At 47.3% G+C, this 26378-nt stretch overlaps 1 protein-coding gene and 1 long non-coding RNA gene across 7 annotated transcripts in view; one reads left to right on the forward strand and one right to left on the reverse strand.

Annotated features, from left to right (window-relative positions):
* Positions 1–21205, reverse strand: part of CELSR1 (cadherin EGF LAG seven-pass G-type receptor 1) — a 161252-nt gene extending 140047 nt beyond the window's left edge. For 3 of the 6 annotated variants that reach the window (XM_035315454.1, XM_035315455.1, XM_035315459.1), the window contains exon 1: positions 17505–21205. In XM_035315454.1, coding sequence (XP_035171345.1) covers positions 17505–20694 — 3190 coding nt within the window. In that variant the 5' untranslated portion in view covers positions 20695–21205. The remainder of the gene's footprint in view (positions 1–17504) is intronic. The other 3 variants (XM_035315456.1, XM_035315458.1, XM_035315453.1) reach the window with 1 other exon arrangement.
* Positions 21206–21287: 82 nt separating this feature from the next.
* Positions 21288–25601, forward strand: LOC118160629. Its single transcript, XR_004747603.1, has 3 exons — positions 21288–21652; positions 23578–23625; positions 25248–25601. It is a non-coding gene; the product is annotated as an uncharacterized LOC118160629 (long non-coding RNA).
* The last annotated feature ends 777 nt before the right edge of the window (positions 25602–26378 follow it).

Raw genomic sequence — 26378 nt, forward strand, 5'->3', positions numbered from 1 at the left:
CACCCTCTTTCCTTTGACTCATCTCCATCGACACTCATCAAACGTGAGTAGCACAGGCCAGACCCCGCTCAGTTGATGCTGTCTCGTGAAGGCAGTTACAGCTAGCTGCTTCGCAGGTGTCCTGCCTGATCCTGGGTGCAGCTTCCATCCACACATGGACAAATCCTGCACACCAGAGTTGTCTCCATCCTGGTTTATTTCACCCTCTGCCTTTCCTAAAAACACTGATTCCCTGCCATGAGGTTCAGAGCAGACAAAGTAGGGGGAAAATAGGAGACGTGTGGACACGGCTCAAGGTAGCTCTAGATAAGATGACGCCTAAACCACCAGCAGCCTCCCTGGAGCCTCTCCGTTCTCTTTTCTAGCAACAAGCCTACCGGTGGAGCTGCACCAGTCTTTGCAAAGATAGAAACTTTTCTTTTTTGAAGTGTAGCCAGAATTATGAGCACAATCCTCTGAAGCCGGAAAGGTTTCCTGAAGTGTGAGAGAGGCCAGAGACCAGCCTTTTATATTCTCCCTCTTTGTTCAGATGAGGAATTTGCAATCCAAATCCCAGCCACACCAGGGCAGGCAATGAGCCCAGCCACTGTGAGTAAGAAGCATCTTAAGGAGTTCATGAGGCTGCCTGCCAAGGAGCTGCTGTGAGACAAGGTGAGTGCAGCTTAAAAAGAGCTGCATGCACATAATGCCATTAAGATAGCAAATAAGAAACCTGTCCTGCAATGCACAGGAATGTGATCGTTACCTGCTGCTCCCCTATAGCTGCAAAGAGTCCTTGAAATATTAACAGGGTTATCAGCATGCACTTATCAGTTACAGTAGTGCCTGGATAATTCAAAGGATCGAGTCAGAGCACATAAACACATACACTTTCCCAATGCAAAATTCTTATTATCATGAAATTTACCTTTTTAAATCAACATTTGTTAAAACTCTTATTAACAAAACCAGAAAGGCAGCAACCTACAGGGAATGAAGAACTAAATTAATTCAGCTGTTTATTTTTGCATTCATTTGTAACAATATTTTCTTGGACTCTGTGTTTCCAAGATACGTGCTTTTAAACATGCTCACTGATTATCCCGTGGTTTTGAAGTTAGCAATACAGGTGCATTTCACACCACAAAATCTGTGGTAGGTTCAAGCTGTAGGGGTTGGCAGAGCTTTGTACAAATGAAACCCAGGAGTTTTGTACCCACAGAAGAGTTGAGTGCAGACACACTTACCTACATGAGTTAGGTGCTGACCATTGTGCAAAGAGCACTGGAACAAACTCTCCCTGAGTCTGAGTCAACGTGTCCATAAGTCAAGAGGACTTTCTAGAGACTTCCTTCCTTCCAGAAGAGACAAAATCACAAATGTGTCCAAACATACATAATCTCCTCTAATAAGAAGTAGCAGAGAACCCCTCAAGCTGAGGGCAAAGCCTAAGCCCACCTAGTTGCTGCCTCCTCCTTCACACCACTCCTGGCAGCCATCCAACCATGTGCTGAACTCTTCTGGCACAAAGGAATAAAAACCTGATTTTTTTTTTTTTTTTAAAGAGTATTTTCCTTTAGACATTGGTTGTGCATGCATGGCAGCCAGCCCCTAGATTATCTTAGTCCCATCCCTTGCACTACACTGGTACTCATCTGATACTTCTTTGAACTTTTTCTTTGTACTGTCAGAGCGTTTTTTGGTTGGTTGGTTGGTTGGTTTTTATTAGTACGTTGGCTTTTTATCAACTTTCACCCCCCTTTGCCACTGTGCCACTGCCTCTGATACTCCCTTGACACACCAAGGTATTTCTTCTTGCTACGTCAGAAGTCTGGCTTCTTTTCTTTTTCTTTTTCTTCTTCTTTTTTCTTTTTTTTTTTTTCTCACCTCTTCTTCTTTTTTCTTTTTTTCTTTTTCTAATGGCAGATTGGCTTTTCAGCAACGTGGTGCATGGCAACAGCTCAGCACAAGGTCACACAGGTACTGGGAAGGGTAGGACTGCAGCAGCCAGAAGCAAGATTCTCTCAGATTTGCTGCAACTTGCAGCCTGTGACATTTGTGAGTAACTTCCAGACCCATTAATTTACCTGCTGAACCACACTGCCTTGTGGATTCTTTATCTTCTTTTGATACCAAGTTTAAGAAAAGACAGCGATGCTGTTATCAACAGACAACAGCTCACACAAGCTAAGGCAGCGATGCTGTTATCAACAGACAACAGCTCACACAAGCTAAGGCAGTTCAAAGGGCTAATGCATTTGCAATTTGTTAATATGCGTGTTTAATTTCTGCAGCAAAAAGAGAATGGGAAGGAATTTTCCCATCAACAAGTTCAATTTGCTATTCAAGGAAGCTTCTCAAGGAAGTGTGTTCTATATACATAATATTAATCATAAACTATCAAGCGTTCATTAATTTATCAAGATTCATCTTAAACCCAGCTACATTTCTTTGGATCCCTTCACAGAGAGGTTGTTCCACAAATTTGCTTCCCTAAAGGTTTCAAACTGCCTTCTAACATCCCACCTAAATTTATTCAGAGTTAGTTCACTCAGATTTTTTCTTTACTTTAAACTCCCATGCTATTAACTTTACTTTCCATAAGTAATTCAGAGAGGTAGGCAGAGCAGTCAGACTCTTCCTTGGCTTTTATTCTGCAAAATGTAAGACGCAATCTTCTGCCATGAATTTTATCTCCAGTGAAACAAAATCTCTGTTCCCCAGCTTGTCCTCTTTACAGCATACATTAACTTTTCTTGAATGGAAACTAGCAGAACAATACAGACATGAGACATCAGCAATGCCTGGTACAACAGCATGCACTTGCTTTAATAAAACAAACCCCTGCAGCTGAAGACCCATGAATGTATTTTTCAGCTATCCTGTTATTTCCTTCTTCCTGAACCAACTCAGATACGTAGACAGGGGTTGAACAAGAAGAGTAAGTTACCTAACCACTGTCATTTCAGAATATTGAATAATTTTCCATGCCAGTATTCGAAAATCCCTGATTATTCTCCCTTTCTTCATTTTGAATGCACAGCATGAAAAGAAAGATCACAATTCTCTCAGTATGTATGCGCTGGCTCAGAAGCAGGGCTAAGAGGATCATTCAGTCCAACCATGAGGGACCACCAGCAGTCACTTCTAGGAGTGACACTTCTGCAGTCAAGGACCACCACAGGTCACTTCTAGAGAGATGCGTTTGCCAAATGGTAATCTCATTATTTTCCACTTTCTCCTAGTCTTAAAAATAAATGAGTGCATGCGCCCACAGTGCAGACCTTTGCTGGTAGAGCCACAGCTCTGTCTGGGAGGTGGTCTTCTTCCTGGTGGGACCATGACTTCAGAGGAGGGGGATGCATCTGGCAGGGATTAACCCTAAGGAAGAAACACTTAAAATACTACCTAAAAAGGAGGAGGGCTATGTCTCCAAAAAGAGGGCATATCACACCCATGTAGCAATGTATTGCTTTTTAAAAAATGATAGCATTGCCTCTACATAAGCAGCAACACAATGAAATGCAAAAGGTGCTGAAATGCCATCTCACAGAGGCTAATATGTTCCAAAAGATGTCACGACTCATAAATTATCAAAGAGAAAATTAAATTCTACAAAATCCCTCTGAACAGAAATGGAAAATAAATTGATTAAGGCATCTAACAAGGAACAGAAGCAGTGTCAGTTTGTTAGTGTGGGATTATTAACTATTGTGCTTTCTAAAATTGAAACAGCACCCTGAAGCTCTAATGGATTGGCATCTCACTCAAGCAGCAACAGCTCCCAGCTGCAAACTGGTGCCCCATGGCCTCTCCCACCTGAGGATGGAGTGGGTGCCACATGGCAAAAAGGCCTTTATCCCAGGACTGACCCTATAGACATCAGGAAGAAGTTCTTCACTCAGAGGATGGTGAGGCACTGAACCAGGTTGCCCAGAGAAGCAGTGGCTGCCACATCCCTGGAGGTGTTCAAGGCCAGGCTGGATGGGGCTTTGGGCAACCTGGTCTGGTGGGAGGTGTCCCTGCCCATGGCAGGGGGTTAGAACTGGATCACCCTTAATGTCCCTTCCAACCCAAACCATTTGTGATTCCACAGCCCAGCCAGCTTGCTGCCGACTGCCAGAAGTGGGAAGTGTGGAACAATCATGCTTGTAAAAACCAAGTCAGAGCCTTGTTTTCAGGAATCACTGCACTGTAAAATGGAAAATTACTGCAGAGAGGAAAAAGCACTGGAAAGGTGAGCACGGACATGTGGCATGAAAATCATCAGGCTGAGCTCTCTGCTGAGTAAACGGAGGGAAGCAGTGACCTTGACAGAGCCCTACCTGGTGAATGAGAAAAGAATATTCCTTACCGGGTATTGGGTAACATCATGTAATATGAGTAATGTGGCACAAAAACCAACACTAGCTATTTCACAACTGCAGAAATCTCAGGCTGATTTCTTTAAAATTCAGTTTCATCACTGGAATAAAACGTAATTAGTCTTTTCTTATCATTAGCCATGTATATAACTTCTTTGAGATACCTTAAAATGTACAATATCCCAACTTTATGCAGTGCTAACTCAGCAAAATGTCATCCTATATGATCAGTTTGGGATGTACAGAGCATGAGTAAAGTTGTTTACCTCAAGGGACAGTTTTCAGTCTGAGTAGCACCAGCAACCAGGCCCGGGGGAAAGCTTTCCAATCAGCCAAAGTCATCACTTTACTTTCCCTTTAGGCCTTGAAAGAGCAACAGGATCCTGTAACAGCTCAAGGGTGATCAAGAAGACAACAACAGAAAGGAGGGAGTAACCAACACCACTTCCAAGCAGGCAAAACTGCTTCTTCTGGAGGATTTCCCACAGAAAACAAAGGTATTGATGCTAGACTGCCACCCATGCTCTGAAGAATTTGGATAATTTTATCTAATCATCTCAGCACCTCGTTTCAGAGCAGCCTGATGCATGTTCCCGCGCCAAGGAATGAATCAGCCATCTCGGCTTAAGAAATTCCCGATGATCTGGCAAAGGACATATTTTAAAAGTGATTGTAGAAAAGTCTGTAAAATTCACTCATCTAAAACAAGCTCACTGCATGCAATACAAAGAAAAGTCCTCATTTCTCATTCCTCACCTGAGTTTATTGCTATTAATTGGTCATATCCATCAATGCTGCTGGTAGTAAATAGCAGTTTCCTAGTTTAAAGCCTTTTAAAGCTGAATGAAGTCCCAGGCACTGCTGTTAGCTGAGCTGTAGGGGAGACGAAGCATGAAGGCATCAGCTGCATGTGCCAGGCAGCAAAACCTCCGTGGTACCATCACCACTTCATAGGCAATGTTAGTAGTGTTAAGTATTAATTACTTTTAAAAGCTAACAGTGTTAGGTAGCTTAGTATGTAGAAACTAGAAGTTAACCCATCTTACCTAACATTAAAAAAACACAGAAATCTGCCCACATCACTTCAACTCTTAACAAATCCTTTTCCAAGGAGCCTGCAAAACCCACCAGAATTAACCAGGAGGTTTTGTGATCTCAAGAACTGGAGTTAGGATGGGATTTAAACTTAAAGGCAATTATCTGCCAGATGGGGAGCTCATCATGTAGAGCACACACTGCTACATTATCCTGTGTCAGTAAAGGGAGGCCAGCATCAGAAATACACCCCATGTGAAGGGAAAATAAGCAAACCAAGGGGTTAGTTCGACCAAGTCATCTCTGCCAGGAGATCTTTACTGCATGTGTCATGACAATGTCGGCTAGCTGTAGCGTCAGTGAGCACATTGCGGGAACAGCCACAGGATCCAAGCAACAAGCAGGAACACGTTGGTAATTACCAGCAAGTCTATCATCACGGCAAACTGCAGTGAGAAAGAGAATTAAACAGTAGGTGAAGATGCCTCAAACTCTGGATATTTAGCAACGTTATTTAAACCTGATCACACAAAACCCTCCGTAACTGACCCTTTAGTCCACGTGGGGGCTTTTCCACATGAAAGCAAGTTGGAGGAAGCATTTTTTAAAATACATCTACAAATAGTTAAAGCCAGAAAGCAAGAACATCAGCCCTGATCAATAGGAGAGCACTCCCTGAAGAGCCCTGGGGTTCCTGTTTATTCTACCTTTGAGTTCCCAGGTGGGAAGATACAAGTCCCTGGCTACAGCCAGCACTGACCTCGTCCTGACATGGCCTGAACAGCTCATGCTCCAGCTTTTATGGCAGCCGAAGCAAACCCCAGCAGCTTCAGGTCAGGGCCAGCCTGCCTACGCCAGGGCTTGACTGATGCAGAGGTGCCCAGACACAGGCCATGAGCCAGGAAGCCTCTCTGGTGTACGGCAAGTGTCAGCATGAGCCCAGAGCTTATGGCACTAACCCAAGAGATGGGAAACGTGAGGCCCACAGCTGCTTCACTATCTTATTCGGTTCCCCTTTAATGTACAGCACAGTAAGAGCTCTGAGATCAAGGCCTGGAGCCCAGCCCATCTGTGCCCTCGCTAAGTGTCCGGATTGCTATGCTGAGTGAAGAGCCTGGGCTGTAGCGGGATGGTATTTCAAGTACTCCCACTTTATAGGACACTTGACTGCCTAAATCAGGGTACTGCTCCAGAGAGCGGACACCTAGAAGTGAGGCACCGTGGCATGTAATGGCTAGATATGTGAGTCTTCTACTGGATCTGAGCTGCAAAAGGTGCCAAGCGCCTCTTCCCAGCCGTGTTGAGAGAAGTACCGGCACACAGCCACGCCTGGTGGTGTCTGGCGGCTGGCAGTCACACACTGCCAGAACAAACAATGTTCTGGTTAATGTGTGACAACTTTTACAGGATTTAAACTAAATTCAGACAGCTATAATAGAAACAAACAATACAGCTAGGGTGTTAAAAGGTCTGCTTTGGAATCAGACCCAGCAGGATGAAAGCTGGAAGCACGTGAGTAATGAGGGGCTGGTCTCATGGAAAACACAAAAGTGCTATGACATGAATTCAATCAAATAAACTCAATGACTGGTTAATACCAATTTTGAATAGGGTCAAGGAGTCTGATCTGGAGCTCAGCACTGACGAGGCCACAGCTGGCGTGCTGTGCCCAGTCCTGGGCAAGTATAGACAGTAGAAGACAGACGTGTATATATGTGAGAGTCCAGCAAAGAGACATGATGATGAAGGAACTGGAGCACCTCTCCTAGCTGAGAGAGCTGGGACTTTCCAGCCTAGAGAACAGGAGGCTCAGGGGTAACTCATCAATGTAAATAAATGCCTGAAGGGAGGATGCAAAGAAGACAGGGCCAGGCTCTCTTCAGAGCACAGCCTGGGACACAGGAGGTGCTGCCTGAACACCAGGAGCACTTCTGTGCTGTGTGAGCGATGGAGCACTGGCACAGGTGGTCCAGCAAGGCTGTGAATCTCCTTGGAGACCTTCAGAAGCCGCCAGGACGTGCTCATGGGCAGCCTGCTCTGGGTGTCTCTGCTTGGGCAGGGGTTGGAGCAGCTGGCCTCCTCCAATTGGCCCCTGCCAATCTCAGCCTTTCTGTGATTCTGTCCCAAAAGAAAAGAGTGAACCCAACAAACAAAGCAACTTTTTGAACCCATGGTACATGCTTCAGTGGCACAGCAGCTACTGAGAATCACCTTGATTACATTTGCTCCTTTACCAATATTCATTCTTCTGAAGACTTCTAAACCTAACTGTCCCCTGGGCTTTAGTAGCAAAGACAGACCGCTAGATGCTGGTCACTGTGTCTGTGAAACTAAATTTGATGATATAGTCAGGGTCCAGATGGTTTTGCTTCTCCCTGAAACTGGATATAAACCGCAGACTCCACACTAGGAAAGAGATGCAGTGTTGACAAAGGTTGTTAACAATGGCCTTTCCTTCTCTCTCCCTCAAAAAGTGTTGAAATATTTTGACCAGATGTGTCATTTCCAAAAGTGCTAGAGACCTGATGGAATGTAGCATCTATCACACATTTGGCAATGGTGTTGAAAACAGATTACTTTTCTTTGTATTTGATAAGCAAAACGTGTCTATGTTTATTATGTGGTCCCCTGAGGATGTATTACAGGTTTACCATTTCATTTATTTGCTTTTCTTGTGCTTGGCAAGTGTAAATAGTAGAATAAATACGAAGGGAGTTACAGCTTAGCAGCATTAATGGCTTGTTGAAACAAAGTCCCAAAGTTTTCCTTTCTCTACAGCAAATCCTACTTTTCTGTCCAATTGCTTTTTTTGTCCAAGTGCAAAGATCACCTTTCTGAAGTATTATAGAGTTTTAGTTCTTTGTTGAATGCCAAATTCCCATAAAAGCATATTTTTCCTCTTCGTACACTTGAACACCTGAAAACATTTAAAGTATATCCTAACATTACTCATGGCAAAACATTTTCCTCCTTGCAAGTTATAGCCTCCCCCCATTCTTTCTATCTAGTCTGCTAAGCCTGTAAATATGGGTAGTTTGCTGTAACAGAAATAAGTACAGTCATCACTACAAAAGAAAACTAACCCTTCCTTCCTGGCACGTACAGTCAGGGTGGGTTCACCCCACTGGGCTTTGGCCAAATAACAACAAGGCAATTAGCCCAAGTCACTCACCTGTGTTCCCTCTTTAATCAGGGGGGTGAGGTGAGCACCTCCAGCCCACAGCCCTCCCGCCTAGCGACTAAACGTGGGTGGGACCTACATGTTTTGCCTTCTTTCACTCAGGGGTGGTGCCACGTGACATAAATCTGACCATCAGAAACAAAACGTGCCTTTGATTATGCTATTTCATCCCAACAAAATCAACAAGTTGCAATGAAATCTAAACCTAAGGCTATGCATCCATGCCTTATAAACAATTGTGCGAGACTAATCCTTACCAAACAAACAAGAAATCGCTGAATGACGGATTTCAAAATTTTCCATGAAGATTACATCCTGCCCCTGTCTGGAAACTTGTGTTACGTCTATAAATAGTTCTGTTTTTCAACACTGGAAAAAGAGCTGCACTGGGGAGAAAAGCAGTAAAAGTGTCACTTGTCACAGGAACACAAAGTGACAAAACTGAATTTAACCGGGTCTTAAACATTCTTTCTTTCAAGTGGACAACTACTGTGAACAAGGCTTTGAAGAACTGAGCTCCTTGTCAACTTGTTCTGTACTCTGCTTTAAGCAATCTTTTGGCAAAATGGTCTTAAAAAAAGGAGCAGAAAACAAAAAAGCCAATTACTCATAAAGGACAGAATTGGCATAATTGTTTCTTAAATGTCAAAGTAGATGTCAGAGTAGTTTGAGTACTACTTTGCCTAAAAACATTACCATTCCCCTAGAAACTGGGACAGAATCATTGTAACATGAACAATTGCCAAAAAGGCTCATTAGATCTGATCTGAGTATCTTCAGCTCTGTTAACCCTTCTACATTTCCTAGTGGCTCTCCATTAATATTTTTGGAAGTACATGTCTACATGCCAAAGGAAGCCAAGAGAGTTGCCCAAATCCTGTAAGGCAATACTGACTTAAGCACAGAAATGGCATTATCTCAAGCACTCAAATGAAGCAAGTCTGACCCCACCAACTGCCTCTCAAAATCCTAAGGGCTTTTCAAAGTGAGGGAGAAGGGATGGAGAGTGTATAGATCGCGTGTTATGACTGACATTTGATCCTCCCCTTACTCATCTTCTATGCATGAGTGTTACAGCTAGAGTTGCCTCTTAAATATTGAACAGGTATTTGTAGCACGTAGGTCTAGAAGAGGTCTCTGCTTCACATTTGCTTGTTTCCTGTCCAGAAAATGAAATTCAATGGGGGGTCCAATGAAATCGCTCTGCTGGTAACAAGGCTGTGCTATGGTGCAGTCTTTGCTGTCTATACCCCAAATAACCAGATGCAAATGAGCTCAGATATGCCCATGTATGCAGCAGCTACACATCTGGCTGCACTGTAAACACAGCATGGGTCTTGCATGCTTTCACATGCCCCTGAACCCATGAACCCTGAGCATCCACCCAGCCAAAACACCAGAGACAACCCACCAGGGTTGGGAAGGCGAGGAGGCCTGGGTTCCCATCCAAGTGTGCTAAGGGTTCCACCAGAAAGAGCCCTGCTCAGAAGGGCAGTGAATTTCCTACCTACCCTCACTAAATCCCAGCACTGCATTTCTTGGTCATGGGTTGTCTGACACGTCACTGTGAATGGAGGCATCTGAAAAAATCCATTCAGCTCGAAGATGGGAATTTTAAGATATTGAGAATATGTGCTGAAGGAAAACAGAGCACTCAATGAGCAAGTGTAAAATTATACACTTTATCAGCAGCCAGCTACTTCCTTGGGTTAGGATGTTGGAGATAATGAAGTATAAAATGCCCCTGCTTCACATCACCTGCTTTCCCCATGACTACTTGTACTGCATGCTTGCTATCATCCTAACATCCAAACCTAGAAAACTGTTCCTTTATTCTAAACAAAAGATTCTTTTGTCATTACCCTTTACAACAATTCAATATTTATTCTGTATGGGATACTTGGCAGTCGGCTCCACAACCTTGGCCTAAAACAATTCTGAACTGCCGAGAAACATGGGACCAAAACACAAGGGGATTCCTCCCAAACCCCAGGTGTAAGTCACTTGAAGGAAAAGCACTTCAATAACTTTTCAGAGGGAAGAAAATCACAACAAGGGAATATAGCAAGGAAAACAATTCATGAACACACCCTGAAGCTTAAAAAGCAATCCAGAAATAATAATATTAATAAAATTACAAATCCAATTAAAAATGGTTATTATAACTATCTCCCCATTTGCAAATAACTTTAAAATAGGGGGAAAAAAATCCAGGTAATATTTCTCTAATTTTCATTTCTATCACTGGAGACTTGTTATCAAGTAAATTCTAGGAGATCTTTCTCCCTCTCTCATCTTCAGACTCGTTCTTCTTACACCTTCTCCTTGTTATCCTAAAATCTACCTCTTTCCTGAAAAGCACTGAGAAAAGCATCCTCATTTAGGCAATAAAACATTAAATAAAGCTATCAGTGCACTAAGCAAGGTGTGTACAAAACCAGCTGAAAAAACGCACTGTGAAACCTCATTAAGCCACTTCTCAATCAAGGCAACCCAACAGTTTGTACAGAAATCTTAACGAGACAATGCTGCAAATACAAACATGAACTTGGGTTTTTCAACTGCATTGCTGAGTTTGGCATTATGTAGGGACTTGACATATACTACATCAACAAACAAGCAGAGCAGCTCGAGCTCTCCCCAGAACCTCTGGCTGAGCTCCCAAACACACACACAATCCTGGTGCATCAGTGTCCCTCCATGCCCTGGCTGGGATCTCCCCAATAAACGGCCAGTTTAGGCTAAGTTGTCTGTCCCCATCTATAGAAAAGATACATGTTATCCTACTTTATATATATATATTTTGTGTCATTTTCAGGGACAGCAGAAATGCTGCTACATGCCAAATTCTGAGTTTGGCCCATAGACACAGGTGTTTTCTGGTTTGGGTACAACCATTTCCAAAGGAGGAGTTAAGTAATGTGTTTTCATTGTTTGTTTGTGATTTTTTTTTTTGTCGTTGTTGTTTTGTTTTTCTCTTCAGGAACTGATTGCGACCCCTGGTATTTACGGTTTGAAGTTTCACTGTGTGGCATGAGGTTAAGAAGTGCCATCTGTATGTGCTTCAATGACTGAGATACACCAAGGTAGAAACATGTTCTTAAATACTGCTTAACAAAAAATGGTTGTGTGGAACACACACAAACAGGGAGAAACAAACATTTTTAGTGATAGCTACTTTTATGGTAGCTTTTTAGCTAGTTTTATAGTAGCTTTTTCTGAAAGAAATTGATGGACAAAATTGTCTGAGATAAAACATCTCATTTACTTCCCAACATATGCTGCAGTAAACATTTATTTTTTATAACTGGAGATCACTATTTTAGCAAATAAATTGCTTATTTATTTTAGCTGCAGATAACTTGCTATTTGTTTACATGCAGAAAACACCTTTTATCTCGGTAAAAAGTTTATTTTCTCAGTCAGACTTCTAATAAATATTTTTGCTCTCGTAGCTATAGATGCTTTCCTGTCTCTTGAAACAAAAATACACCACTCCTATGAAATCCAGGAACGAGGTGGAAGGAAACACATACAAAAGCAATGAGGCAGTAGCAGCAGCTTTTTATAAACTGGACCAGATCATACAGGGGAGGAGGGCAAGTTGCCCACCCAAGGGTTGGAGGGGCATCTCCCCTCACTGCCCTTCTTTTACATGGGGGCAATGAAGGCCTCAGGTAGCCACAGCAGCCTGGGAGCTCCCTGATTTTAAAAGGATGGTGTTCGGATTTACTGTTTTAGGAACACAGATGTAAGCGTTCAGAAGCACTGTGTAAAGGCTGCTAGCCATTATTTCCCATTTCATATGCAAAGCAATGACCAGGGGCAGCAAACGCAGCCCTGGGTATTGCGGCCTGCTGCTTTCCCAGTGAGGCCACTTGTTGCTTTCTCCCTGGTCTTTGCAGGCTCCTGGCTGCCTTTTTTCCTTCCCTCGCCCTCATGCTGGATGCACACGTGAAATGCAAGCACAGGCAGGGCTGCACAAGCTCCCCAGGAACAGCTGAGTGCAAAATCCCCGTTCTGTCAGGAAATGTGCTCTGTAGGAAAGCCGCACCTCCGCTCACCGAGGGGACGGCGCACGGAGAAGCAGGGAGGGAGCATCCTTTCATTTCTATAATCCTGTAATTGTATAACCCGCAGGGTTTGCATCAAAGATGCATTTTAGATGACAGAAATTTACTTCCTCGGTGGATAGGGGAGGCCACAGAGAGCAGTTTGGGTGCCAGTGCCTCCTTGATGATACCTAAAAGCAGTCTGGCTCCTCTGCAGCCTGGCAGCACCTCCTTGCTGACCACCAGAAGCATCTTGCACAGCAGAAGTGCAGCAGAGCTGCTTGCTCAGCCCATCTGCACCCCAAAACCAGCCTCAGCAGCCCCATATGCCCTCGTCCAGGGGTGCTGGAGGCACAGCCTCCCCAAACATGGAGGCAGGAGGCCAGCACGCGGCTTGATGCTCCCAGCCCACATCCAGGGGCAGGGGCATTTTGTTGTGGCATTGAGTGGGATGGGGGAGTGCCAGCTCACACACACAAATAAATCCCCCAAGCCACGTATCTCAGGCACAACCATGGTTTTTCGTTTGTGCAAAGGGTTAAAACCAAGTCTTCTGTTACATTTGTATGGGGAAGGCACAGAGCTGGAGATCCAGGAGCGTTAGCATAATGGCTTTTAAATTACAATAATAATGAAGATCCTTTAACAGCACCGGAGTTAAAAATAACAGACGTTTATCGCACCAGGCAGGAGCTCTATCTTGATTTGTATTTGTTGATAGTCAATAATGTCACTGAATGCCAGTGGAGATTTAAAGTCAAAGAAATGTAAAGGCAATACTTTAGCTTGCATGGCCGCCCAGATGCTTGGGTATCTACCCCATGCTAGGGAAACCAGCCCATGTGAAAGCACAGAACTGAAGAGCGCTGTCTTCCAAAAATGGCATGTTATATGACATTATTTTACGTACTCTGGAGCATTCAAAATCTCTATCATACACTCAGGTTGACTTCTGTCCGCTCTGTACCTAGAGGAGGGAGCACACTCTTCTATTACAGTGCCTGGGTGAACTGTCACTAATGATAAGTGGGGCTGCTTGTGGCAGTAGCAGCCAAGCAGGTGGAAGCGGAGTGTGCAATGTGATACCCAAGCAAACTCGTGCAGCATCTGTGCACAGCTGAGGCCAGCACCAAGCCTTCCTCTGCTGCACGAGCAGGGACCGCAGAACAACGCTTAACATGGGCCAACATCATGAGACTGGAGCAATATTCAACCCAAGAAGAAAAAAACAGAATCAATTTGACATTACTGTAAGCATCACTGTGGAATAAAAGTAACCTTTTATAACAATCCTGCCAATTCAAGCTATATATTTATTAATAACACTAAGAAGTCACAGACTGACCTACGCATACCAGAACCCCAGAGTAAAATCCTGGCCCCCTGGAAAGCAAGGGCAGGATTTCAGCAGGGTCCCAGTAGTTAACAGAAACTTAATGATGATATGTGCAGGCATGGGAATATAAGGCCAAGCTCTGCCTTCCTGCAGGAAAGCCTGGAAGGTATGAGGGAAACAGGAGAATGTGTCCTTCTAAGTGACCCCAAGCCTGCGCTGCGAGTACCAGCTCTCAGAGCAAAGGGTAGCTAAAATGAGGGGCTCTGAGGGATACATTACTGCCCCTGTTCACCTCTCGTCAAATGGAAGAAAAAATATCCACTGGGTAGAAGAGACCTTTTTTTCCCTTTTTTATTTTTTTTCTCTCTCTTTCTTTCCCCAGCAGTACTTGAGGTCTGTGCAAGATGCTGGCGAGCGCAGGTGCCCACGCAAGCAGGCAGGGGCAGCCAGGAGCAGAGGTGGGCAGCGGGAGGCAGCTGGCACAGGATGCTTGGGGCAGGTGAGGGATTTCCCTCGGGAGCTGCCATAGCCTGACCCCTTGCACTCAACCCAGAGCCACAGCTGGAGCACTTGGGGCATGCCTGGAGCACATCTGGATGAGTTTCATCCCAAAGTGGGCTGGTTCGCTCACTCCATGCGACAGGCATGGAAACCAGAGAGACTCGCTTCAAAAGAGCCTGACTTCAAAAGCTGCCGCTCGGGATCCAGCACGCAAATACCCACACGCCCACGGGAGCCCCACCATCCACATTCCTCCTTCCTCTCCTCGGGTCTGCTCCTGACGGGCTGCGGGGGCACGGCCCTGCAGGACTCACGGCCCCAGAGTGAGTCTACACACGTAGGGCCTACACACGTAGGGCCTACACACGTAGGGCCTGCCAAGGGCAGCCCACGGCCCCATGCAGTGCTGAAGGTGTTTCCTTTGGGTAAAGTTTTTAAAACTGCCACTCTCAGGTTTTGCGAGACCAATTCTCTCAGTTTTCTTGGTTTTCGTGACTCTTCAAGTTCTGTTTATATGCAGGAGGACAAAATTACCATGCTTACTCAAACAATTCCTGAATCAAACCCAAGGATACTGGGTTTAGCTACATATCAAAGCCTCAGAGTGATTGAATTGGATGGCACGGCTCCTCACCTGCCTCACACACACTCACATGCCTCAGCAGCACAACGCAGCTCTAGGTGGAAACCAGATTTTTACAGCAGCACTGTTACTTCCGACTCGTATATAGATCAAATTCCCCAAGTTCGTAAAGAGCGCAAATTCCTCACTGACCTGAACAGCAGCTGCGAGCAGGGCAGGACTTTGTGCTTGTCTGGGTTGAGAGGTTAATGGCTACTCGATAGACACGTTTTTCAGTTAACTGGCAGGTCATTTTAGCAGATGATTTGCAGGTATTTTGCAAGGCTTATAGATAACCAGGTGGAGCTCTGTCTGAGCTTTTTTTTTTTTTTTTTTTTTTTTTTTTCCCTCTTTTAACTGTATCAGATAAACCAGAGAAAGCAAGCAGGTGAAAGTTTCCTGGATACAATCACAAACTGCAAGACTCCGCCCTTCCAGTTTCCAAACAGCAGACTTCTCGAAACAAATACCACAGGGAGCTCAGTGCTTGTCAGGATTACTTTAGAATCCTACCCACAAAAACCCTATTTCCAAAATCTCAGGACGTGCAGCAGACAGATGGATCAACATCACAGAAGAGCTGCAAAGTTCACATCTTCACCCAACACGAGAATGATGCAGTATCGGCCAAGCTACTAACACTTACCGAAACAGATCTCCAGTCCTACATGTCCCTGCATGGGACTTCATGCACCTAAACTGCGAAAGTCAGACTACGAAAGGAACAGTTCCTATTAATCTATTTTTCTGTCCTGAGCACTCCAGTCTAACAAAATAACTTCTCCAAACTCATTGCTCCAAGTCAAGTTCTTATCTTCTGCTATTAGCTGAAGAGCTACTGGTTCAGGCAGACAATGACCACGCAGCCACCTGAGCGTTAATCCAAATGTTTTCTTAAGGCCACAAGCCAGTTGCCTGTTTTTTCTGCAAGTCCTCACAGGACACAAAAACGGCATTTATGAGCTAACTTACCACCTCAGCTGCCCCCCAGCATTTTGCAAGAAATAGGAGTCACTTGTCAGGTGACGCACCCCAACAAATTCAATCAGTGCCATTAATATCACTTTCATTTTCCTGAAGCAAAAAGAAACACAAGCCTGCAAACACAACAGAGAGCACGGCTCTGTCCCCTGAGGCCCTGCCGCACTTAATGACTACTTACAGTAACAAGCACTGCCAGGATTACGCCACAGTTTGGTACTTTTTAACACAATCCTCCAAAAAAGAAGCATCTCCAAAAGTGTCATTCTATATGCCTGGTACTTTCAGCTATTTTATGCAAAAACGAGTACAAATATTAGCTTTAGGGTTGCACAGGGAGGCAGCAAGGAATGTATCTGGTTATAACGTTTGAAAGTCAACAGAAGTATGGGATCAGGTCCACAGTAAACTTTACGGAGTGGCACCTGCAGAGGAAATTACTCATTGCATGATTGATGCCACAATTAGAGGCATAAAAAGTAATTCCATGATAAACAAGCAACAGAGCAGAAAAAGAATAACCTAAGAGCGAATGCATGTTCATATAAAAGCACATATTGAACAGTCTACCTAACAGAAGAAACAGTTTTCACTGACACACACTAGCTCTCCAAGGCAGGAAATCACACAATACCCATCCCTCTTTGCCCCCACAATCAGAGGGATCAATCAGTGCCGATTTTGGTGCTGTTGGGCCAGTATCTGCCCTTAGCTCCGAGGTAGCAACCCTGGAGAAATTAGGCACATTACACAGCTATTTCACAGCCTCATGGCTTCAAGAGTCACCGTGTCCCACAGCAGCACAGACCAGCAGCACTCCACGGGTCAAACCAGCACAGCTCCACCAGCCTCACATCTACCCAGGCCATGCCAACAGAGACCTGAGCCAAAACCTAAGGACTGAACAGCCAAACCTCCCAATGTGCAGATGAGAATAATCAACTGGGTTATGTCTTGTTAAAAAAGCATAGATATAAAATCTCACCTTTTTTTTTTTTTTTTTTAAAAAAAAAAAAAAAAGAATAAAAGGGTGAGAGGAGCTGGCTCTACAAAGCCATCACGTCTTACCAATCGTAGGCTTAACCCCAAGCACTACAGGTACGTGCACATTCCCTGCATCTTTGCAAGACAGATTATTTACTACATTTATGCACCCACATCAGAAAAGCTTTAGCCAAAGTACAACCTAAACCAAGGGAATATATACCCCCCCACACACACATATTTATTTACCCTCGTGATCCACATTTACTAAACAACTTCAATGCACCACTTCAATGCACAGCACATGGGCTCGATACATTTTTGTGGTTCCTCTCCAAGAACTTCACAGATAAATTGCTGCCTCAGGAAACTGAAAGTTGCACATTAAACTGCAAGGAGCTTATTTCTGCCCATGCCACCACGTTAGTCCAACAAGCAGACACTTTATGAACCTCGAACGCTTGCTTACCTGAGACTGACACTTTCATGAGGGCTTCCAGGGGCCTGTTGTTGTCCAGATCTCGACTGAGTTTCAGTTCCCCAGTGGCAGAGTCCAAAAGGAGCAAGTTTAATTCATTGCCTTGCACAAAGGTGTAGGCCAGGCTGTCAGACACATCGGGATCGTGAGCAGGGATCTTGCCAATTACACCAGAGGGGAAGCTGTTGGACTTGTTGGTCACGTAGTTGTTGAAGAGGATCTGGAAGTCCTGCAGCACCGGCGGGTTATCGTTTTGATCCAGGAGACGGATGTGCACGGTCGCCCGGCTCACAAGAGGGGCCGAGGTGGCCTGCACCACAATCACATACTCTGTCCGGCTCTCGTAATCCAGGTCCATCAGGGCCGTGAGGTCTCCATTCAGCAAGTCTAGCTGGAACACCTCGGGGATGTTGCCCTCTACTATCTGGTACATGATCTGTGCATTGGTCCCTTCATCGGGGTCAGCTGCGCTGATTCGTGCTACAATAGAGCCCACGGGGCTGTTTTCCTCCACAAAAATGTCAAATTCATCCTTCTCAAAGACAGGAGGGTTGTCGTTGATGTCCAGCACAGTCACTTGGATATCCACAGAGGCTTTCAGGGGTGGGCTGCCCCTGTCTACAGCAAAGGCCCGCAGGCTGTAGACAGCCACGTTCTCGCGGTCCAGCTTGCGCAGCGTGCGTATCACTCCAGAAGTGGGTTCAATGTAGAAGTCTCCATCTCCATCATCACCGCCTTGGAATGTGTAGAGGAGACGGCCGTTGAGGCCCGAGTCACGGTCGGTGGCAGACAGTTGCAGGACACTGGTGGAGAGTGGCACATCCTCAAAAACGGAGCCCTGGTAGCGGTCGCGCAGGAAGCGGGGCGCGTTGTCATTAGCATCCAGGATGAGGATCTCAACGTAGGTGGTGTCCGATTTCTGGGGGATACCGTTGTCATGGGCTGTAATGGCCAACGTGTAGGAGGCTTGGTCCTCATAGTCCAGCTCCATCAGGGTGGTGATGGTGCCGGTGTCAGGGTCGATGCGGAACTGGGGGATGTTATCATCCAAAATGTAAGTGATTCTCGCGTTCTCCCCCGTGTCTTCGTCGGTGGCACTGATGGTGACAATTGAGGTGCCAATGGGCTTGTCCTCACTGACACTCACTGTGTAGTGGGAGCTCTGGAAGACTGGGCGGTGTGTGTTGGCATCTGTGACATTGATGAAGACCTGGACAGTGTCAAAGCGAGTGCCATCAGAGGCAGTGACTGTGAGCACATACTGCCTTTCCTGCTTGTAATCCAGGGGCAAGGCGAGCGTGATCAGCCCCCCTCCACTCTGACTGGTGATGGCAAAACGGTTCCTCGTGTTGCCACTGGTGATCTGGTAAGTCACGACACTGTTCACGTCCCTGTCCACTGCTGTCAGGGTCAGGACGCTGCTGCCCACAGCCGCGTCCTCGTTCAGCCTGAGGTGGTACACCTTCTCAGTGAAGGTGGGGTTGTTGTCGTTCACGTCCAGGACGGTGATGGACACGCTGGCCGAGGAGGTCATGACTGGCACGCCATGGTCCCTGGCCTCCACCCCAAAGTGATAGTTCTCCACAGTTTCTCGGTCCAGCTCTGCGGCCACCGTGATCCACCCCGTGCTGTTGTTGATCTGAAAAGGGAACCCTGAGTCACCCGCCGTGGGGGCACCTCCAGCAGGCGGTGCCATCTCTATGAGTTTGTACTCCAGGCGTGCGTTCTCCCCAGAGTCTGCATCCACGGCCTGGATGTGCAGCACCGAGTAGCCCAGGGGAACATTCTCCAGCACCGTGGCCTGGAAGGGAGTGCTGACAAAGATGGGGGCATTGTCGTTCACATCCACGACCTGCACCGACACCATGCCGCTGGAGTTGATTAAAGGAGGCCTGCCCCCATCCTGGGCTTTGATCCGGAGCGTGTACTCCCGAATAGTCTCATAATCCAGAGGGTTGATCAGGTCGATGGCACCGGAGAAGGAGTGGATGTAGAACTGACCTTTGAGGTTGCCACTCACGATGCTGTAGTGCACCTGGGCATTGCTGCCCTTGTCCCGATCCGTGGCCTGCACCTGCAGTATCTGGCTGTTGACCGGGGCGTCCTCTTGTACCTGGACCAGGTAGCGCTTCTCGCTGAACTGGGGATAGTTGTCGTTCTCATCCTCTACCGTGATGTGCACCATGGCCGTGGCGCTGCGTGGTCCTGGATCCTTGCCCTGGTCGTTAGCTTCTACCACCAAGTGGTACTCAGAGACCTCCTCACGGTCCACTGGGGCTCGGGTCCTCACGACGCCCGAGCGCGGGTCGATCTCGAAGACCCCGTCGCCCGCTCCTGGCTCCAGCAGGCGGTACAGCATGTTGGCATTGGCTGGGGCATCGCCATCGGTGGCGCGGATGGTCAGCACCTCATAACCCACCTCCAGGTTCTCCCGGATGCTCTCCCGGTACTCGGGCTGCTCAAACACCGGCTCGTGGTCGTTGGTGTCGCTCACAGTCACCGTCAGGTAGGTGGTGGCCGAGCGGCGGCGCGGGGTGCCGTGGTCGGAGGCGGTCACCTTCAGTACGTGGGTGTCCTTCGTCTCCCGGTCGAGACTGCGGGCAGTGACCACGCTGCCCGTCTGGGCGTCAATGGAGAAGTAATCATTGGAGCGCTCATCAAAAAGCGCCTCCATGGAGTACGCCAGCCGGCCTGCTTCCCCCTCGTCGGGGTCCTGGGCCCGCAGCACGATGACGGCCGTGCCAGCGGGCTCGTTCTCGGGGATGGACACCTGGTAGCTGGGCAGCTGGAACTGCGGAGGGCTGTTGGGGCTCCTCGCCCGCCGCGCTCCCCGTCGCCTCCAGCTCTCCGCACCACTCCGGGGTGCCGGGGGGCAGCCTGCCAACACCCCCCCGGCTCCGGGGGGCTCGGGGCCACCCCGCCGCCGGGCTCGCCGCGGGCAGAGCCCCCCACCTCGGGGCTCGGCGGGGCCGGGGGCTCGGCGCAGCGCGGTGCCCGCAGCCCTCAGGCGCCCGGCGGGCGGCAGCGCGGGGGGCTCGGGGGCTCGGCGCCCCGCAGTCCCCGGCGGCAGGTGGAGGAGCGGGGCGGTGCGGGGCGGCCGCAGCTCCCCGCCGCCCGCCGGGGCCAGGGCGCAGAGCAGAGCGGCCCAGGACACGCAGGAGGCGGCGGACAGCCGCGGCATCTCCGGCGCTCAGGAGGCAGAGACGGCGGGCAGGGGGCTGCCGCACAATCCATCCACCCGCCGGGCTGCCCAGCCGCCCTCATCCATCAGCCCCGGCCGCCGCCGCCGCCGCCTCCCGGGCTCCTCGGGCGCCCCGTCCCGGTCCCGGTCCCCGTCCCGGTCTCCGTCCCCGTCCGCGGGCGGCGGGCTGGAGAGCTCCAACTTTTCCACCTTCAACTTTGAAGTGAGTTCAAAATGGCTCCTCTCCTCCTCCTCCTCCTCCTCCTCCTCCCGCTGCTGCTCCCGAGAGGGCGATTAGCATAAACCTGCTGCTCGTCTCCTCCAAAGAAAAAAAAAATAAATACCGAAGCACTCTCCCCCCTTTCTCCTCCTCCTCCTCTTCCTCCTCCTCCTAGGTCGCAGCGCCCCCTCGGCGGGGCCGCCCCACGGACGGCGCAGTCCCGCGTGGTCCCTGCGGCCACCCCGTCCCCTTCCCGTCCCTGTCCGCGTCCCTGTCCTTCTCCCCGTCCCCGTCCCGTCCCCACAGCTCCGCGGCGGCGCGGGGGCTGCCTGGGGCGGGGATTCCCGACGGCCCCGCCCGGCCCCTCCCGGGTGGGGGCCGGGGGCCGGATCCTGCCCCCGGGGGCTCCCGCCCTGCGCAGCTCGGCGGCAGGCTCCGTGCCCCGGCTCGGCTCGGCACGGCTCGGCTCCGGGGGCAGGAGGAGGGAGAAGCTGCCCAGGGTGGCCGCGGAGCGAGCAGCTGGCTTCCCCGTGCGGCAGCCACCTGTCGTCTCGGGTTTGTCGTCTGAACTGAAATTAAAGTGATTGAAAAATAAATAAATGCAAATAAAATGTACGTATAAATAAAGAAAAGTGGGATCGCTTTGCAGAGCGAGGATAACTCCGGTTCCCCCCCGCCGGAGCTGCGCTGTGCACTCTCCGCCTTTCCCAGGGCTGCCGCTTTGCTCGAGAGCAGCAGGTAGGACCCGGAGCCTTCAGCCTAAGATTTCTTTGGGGCGGCTGCAAATAACACACAAGCTGCAAAGCTAGGCGGTTTGTGGGCAGAAGCAAAGCCAAAGCCCAACATCTCGCCGTTGCCCCGGTGAGCACGGCTTCGCTCCTCTCTCTGACTTTCCGACGGGCACTTTCCGTCGCTGTGTTTGCGATATTCCCGCTGGGTTTGCAGTGTCCCCGCTGGGTTTGCCGTGTCCCCGCTGGGTTCGCAGCGTTCCCCTGTGGCAGCCCGGCCCCATCCCCGCGGCTGCGGCGTCCCCTGCTGGGGCCGGCCAGAAGCGCGCAGGTTGCGCGCCCGCGCTGCCAACCGCAGCAGAAGGAGCTGGAAGAAAAAAAAATGGGCCACAAATGCCAAAAAATGCCAACAGTGCCAAAAAAAAATGATGGCTCGGCTACAGAGAAAGCCAGTGAGAGGCGAGCAAGAAGACACCGAAGGTGCCACGGTGCGCTTCTGCGATGCGCTCTGCCCGGTGCTGGCATGAAGGCAACTTTTAGGGCAAACTTTTGTTCTTTGGATTAGGCTCTTTGAGATTAGGCTCTTCAGCACTCACGAGAAAGCTGTGGAAATTAAAGAAAAGAAAAAGAAAAGATTCTTTCAACTGCTTTTCATCTCCGGAACTGCATTATTTCAAGGAGGAGGGAAAAAAATGGATTATTGCCAATATGTCTGTCAGGAAATAAAAAAAAAAAAAAAAAAGCTTTATAAATTGCAGTTTTGGAAGGTGTTTAGCTGATTCAGCTTTACTCCATCAGATTTTTTTAATGGAATTTAGAAGCTTAGTTGCCTTTTCTGATCCTCTGATGAAAACAGTAGTTCATGAAAAGGAAGAGGAAGAAAATAGGTTCAAAAGGAATTAAAAATAACTCCCCCATTATCACGTTTGAGTGCATGTAGTGGTGCCTTTTATGCTCACAAAAATCAAACAACTCACACTGTACCTGATTTAATTCATATCAACATTAACTTGGCATCTGGATAAAAAACACCCTGGTGTTAAGTCTATATTTTTCTCTCTTTGCATTTTCTTGATGCAATACTGAATGCCCACATCTTGAAGGAAAAAAAAAAAAAAAAAGTTTTTGTTACAACACAATCCTTCTCTACAGGTTTTTTAATGTGAGTTCCAAGTACTTGTTTCAGGAGTTTTTATTAGGTTAAATAGATCCACAAGAAAAGAATGTTTAAACTTTTTTCTCCCCATTTTATTACAGCAAGAGGCAACATCCAAGAGTCTGGAAAGGGAAGATATTGTAAAAGCATTTGTATGAAACTAATTATGAGCATAATTACACAAAATCCTCTGTTCTGCTCCTTTTGTGTTGCTTGCTCACTGCTTTCTTGGAGCCACTTGCCGAGCAGTTAATTTTGTCTTGTTTATCTGACATTTCACTGTTTTCTCATTACTTACACAATTCCTATTGTTCCGAAGCCCTTTCACGCATTCTACCACTTGTCATATAATTGTGCCGTAAAAATGTATTTCAAATGCTAAGCAGCAAATACAGTATTCAAATGCAAGGTCGACTCGTTTCCCTGGTGAAAGGAGTGGCTTCCTTAACACATGGCAACTCAAATCTTTTCAGAAAATCGTGAAATGTCCCTGCCTGTCCCAATACTGCTCTGTTAAAGCTGGGGTCACTGCTTGGGCAGGGGTCAGGCCTGGAGCCATCCCTTTTGGCTGCTCTTTCTGTGGGGTTTTGCTTCCAGAAGGGTCGGAGACGGTAACGGTGAAAGCCAACCGTTGGTAAAGGAAACTCAAGGTGGGGATGAAAATCAGAATTATGTCTCATGTTTTATCTGGCAGGTTTTCAGCAAAGGATGATCCTTCAAAGAAAATTAGATAACTCCCTTTGGGTCTCATTGCTGGTATTAACTGTCCTTTTCTATAGAAGGAATCACACCGACATCAAGACGATGGGAGACTTCCATAAAAATATGTAAGTGGGAGAGGTTTTGCCTGACCCTTTGTTTTCTTGGTACCAACTGATGACATGTTCATTTCACGGTTCAAAAAATGCTCTGTTTCGACTTGCCTGGGAGTGGAGTATTTCAAGCTTCTTTCCAAAGTGAATTTAAAACAAAACTGAGATGCTAAAAGAAAAGATAAAAAGAGAGAGAGAGAGAGAGCACTGTTACCCAGATCCATTCAGTGCTCAGCACTACAAAAAATACATTAAACTTCAAGAGATTTTCTTAAAACTTGAGGTTTACAAAAGCAGGGAAGAGACCCTATGAGTTGTGGGGAGAATCACTTGTTTTAAGTTCTGCTGTGAGATCTCCAGACCAAAGGAAGAGGAATGTGGAGCTGGAGTTGCCTGGGTCTAGGTCTGACAACAGTTTTTAAGGCTGACTCAGTGTAACATCCATCTTTGCATCTTTGTGAGGGAAATTGTTTTCTTCTTGGAATAAACCAGAGCTTTTCTCATCTCAGCCCATTAGAACATCAAGGAAAGGCTTAAAAATTCACATACACGAATGCTATGTTATGAATGGTTCACCTTTTTTAAGAATAAGAGTGGTGGAAACCTTTCTGTCATGGGATTTTTCAAGTGTATCGCAAACTGGTAATGTGTGGTGTGCCCCCCAGCAGTCAGTGGTTTTATCTGCCTAATTTTTGCTTGGGGAGGGGCTGCACGTATGAAAAATTATCTTCAGGTTTAGGCATCTGTGCAACACAAACTATATCTTGTACAGGATCTACATGTACATAATGTAAAACATAAATTTATACCTGCAACTTGTATTTATAACTGCATTTACTCACTTCACAAATGCCCTGGTGATCTATTCCTGCTAAAGTAATGCTCTGAGAAAATAATCTTAGAAACCACAACATCCAGCCATAAAGCAGCCTTTAACCACACTTTATTCATCAACCTTCCAATTTTCCAACACCTGGAAAGAAACTACAAGTTTTGTGCCATCCATGAGGAGCGCATAAAGCTAAGTTCTGGAGGGGAACATTATTTATCATCACGGATATTATATAAACTAACAACACATTAGACGTGCAAACAAAGTACACCTGAGTAACAAATAACTTGTTAGCTTTTAGGCCACCTGTTGGTGGTTCCTGATACCTCCTGCTCTGGAGGTTCAGGTTGGAAATGAGGAGACATTTCTTCTCAGAAGGAGCAGTCAGGCACTGGGACAGGTTGCCCAGGGAGGTGGTGCAGTCACCGTCCCTAGGGGTGATGGAAAGATGTCCTCAGCCAGACATGTGGGTGAAAGGGGGCATGGTGGTGGGGTGGGCTGGGACTGTGTATGGCTGCGGGGACACAGCCCCGTATGGAGGTAGCAAGTCAGCTATGGTATCACCAGGGGAGGTTCAGGCTGGAAATGAGGAGACATTTCTTCTCCAAAGGAGCAGTCAGGCACTGGGATGGGTTGCCCTGGGAGGTGGTGGAGTCACCGTCCCTGGGGGTGTTCAAGGAGAGGTTGGACGTGGTGCTAAGGGACATGGGTTAGTGGGTGACACTGGTGATAGGGAGGTGGTTGGATCAGATGATCATGGAGGGCTTTTCCAACCTTAATGGTTCTGTGATTCTTTGTCACCCAGGATCGCACGCCAGCACAGATCAGCCTGCTGGGATCCCAGATGAAATCTAACAAAAAAGAGAGAGGCAAGGTGGGACGTGACACCTGCACTGCTCCCCATGTGCCCCTGGCAGCCAGAATCCAGCCCCGGGGAGGAAAGGCACCATGTGGTGGGTGTTAGGAGGGTACCTGCTGCCTGTAACATCCCCACCACGCGTGGCTGGGAGCCCCAGCCTGATGCTGACTGTCTCCCTGCTGGTCCTCCGCAGCTGGGGCACCACACAAAGGTCTCCTCCTGCCTGAAGCCCCAGCAAGAGACTGGGACCCTGTGCAGTGCTCCAAAATGGTCCGAGCTCCAGGGCTCAATGCCAGGAAGAGTGGTTACCTGTAGCATCACTCCAGTGGGTTCAAGTTGGATAAACCCAGCATTTTAGACAATTTTTCTAATCACTAGAAAGAAGCACAACAAAAGTTGGTGTATGAACAAGCGTTTGGATTTCTAACTCCCATGGGAAGCTGTTCCCTTTCCAGTCCAAGGAGTCTCATATGAGCAAAAGTTATTACTTCTTTCACCTTTCATCTGAGTTTATTTCGAGAACTGAAGAATTAGTTGGAGCTCCATGAGATGAAATCTGAACCTTCACCTATTACAGGAACCACGCAGGTTTGGAAAGGTTTCAGAAAACACTTCTGTTGCTAACAGTAATTATTCTTAAAGTCAAGAACAGATTCCAAAATGCTGGGATCCTTCTTGCAGGAACGATGTTCAAGGCTTCTTGGCTGTGTGTAGCTTCTATTGTGTAGCGAGAGGAGAAACAATTTAGAGCTCTTAGGCAGGGAGTTTGTTTTAGCCTATCATGTTGCTGCTTCTTTTAAAATCCTCTGTGGAGATAGCAGTGATTCGGTGTTGTAACTTGTTTATTTCCTTAGACTTAATACCATCCATTTATAATTTACCCTAAGGAGCTCAGCTCCACCCTTCTCAAATACTGTAGCCTGTGAATTTCCTCACTCTGAATAGGTTTGGTATTCTTTCCCCTCACTTACATTAGCTAAAGATTCAACTAGTTAAAACATGCAAACAGACAAATACACCAATAGAAGAGCAAATCTCGTGCCCAGAAATTGCACGGCAGCTAAGAGCAAATAAAAG

The sequence above is a fragment of the Oxyura jamaicensis genome, chromosome 1 (assembly GCF_011077185.1).
Source record: "Oxyura jamaicensis isolate SHBP4307 breed ruddy duck chromosome 1, BPBGC_Ojam_1.0, whole genome shotgun sequence".
Taxonomy (NCBI): domain Eukaryota; kingdom Metazoa; phylum Chordata; class Aves; order Anseriformes; family Anatidae; genus Oxyura; species Oxyura jamaicensis.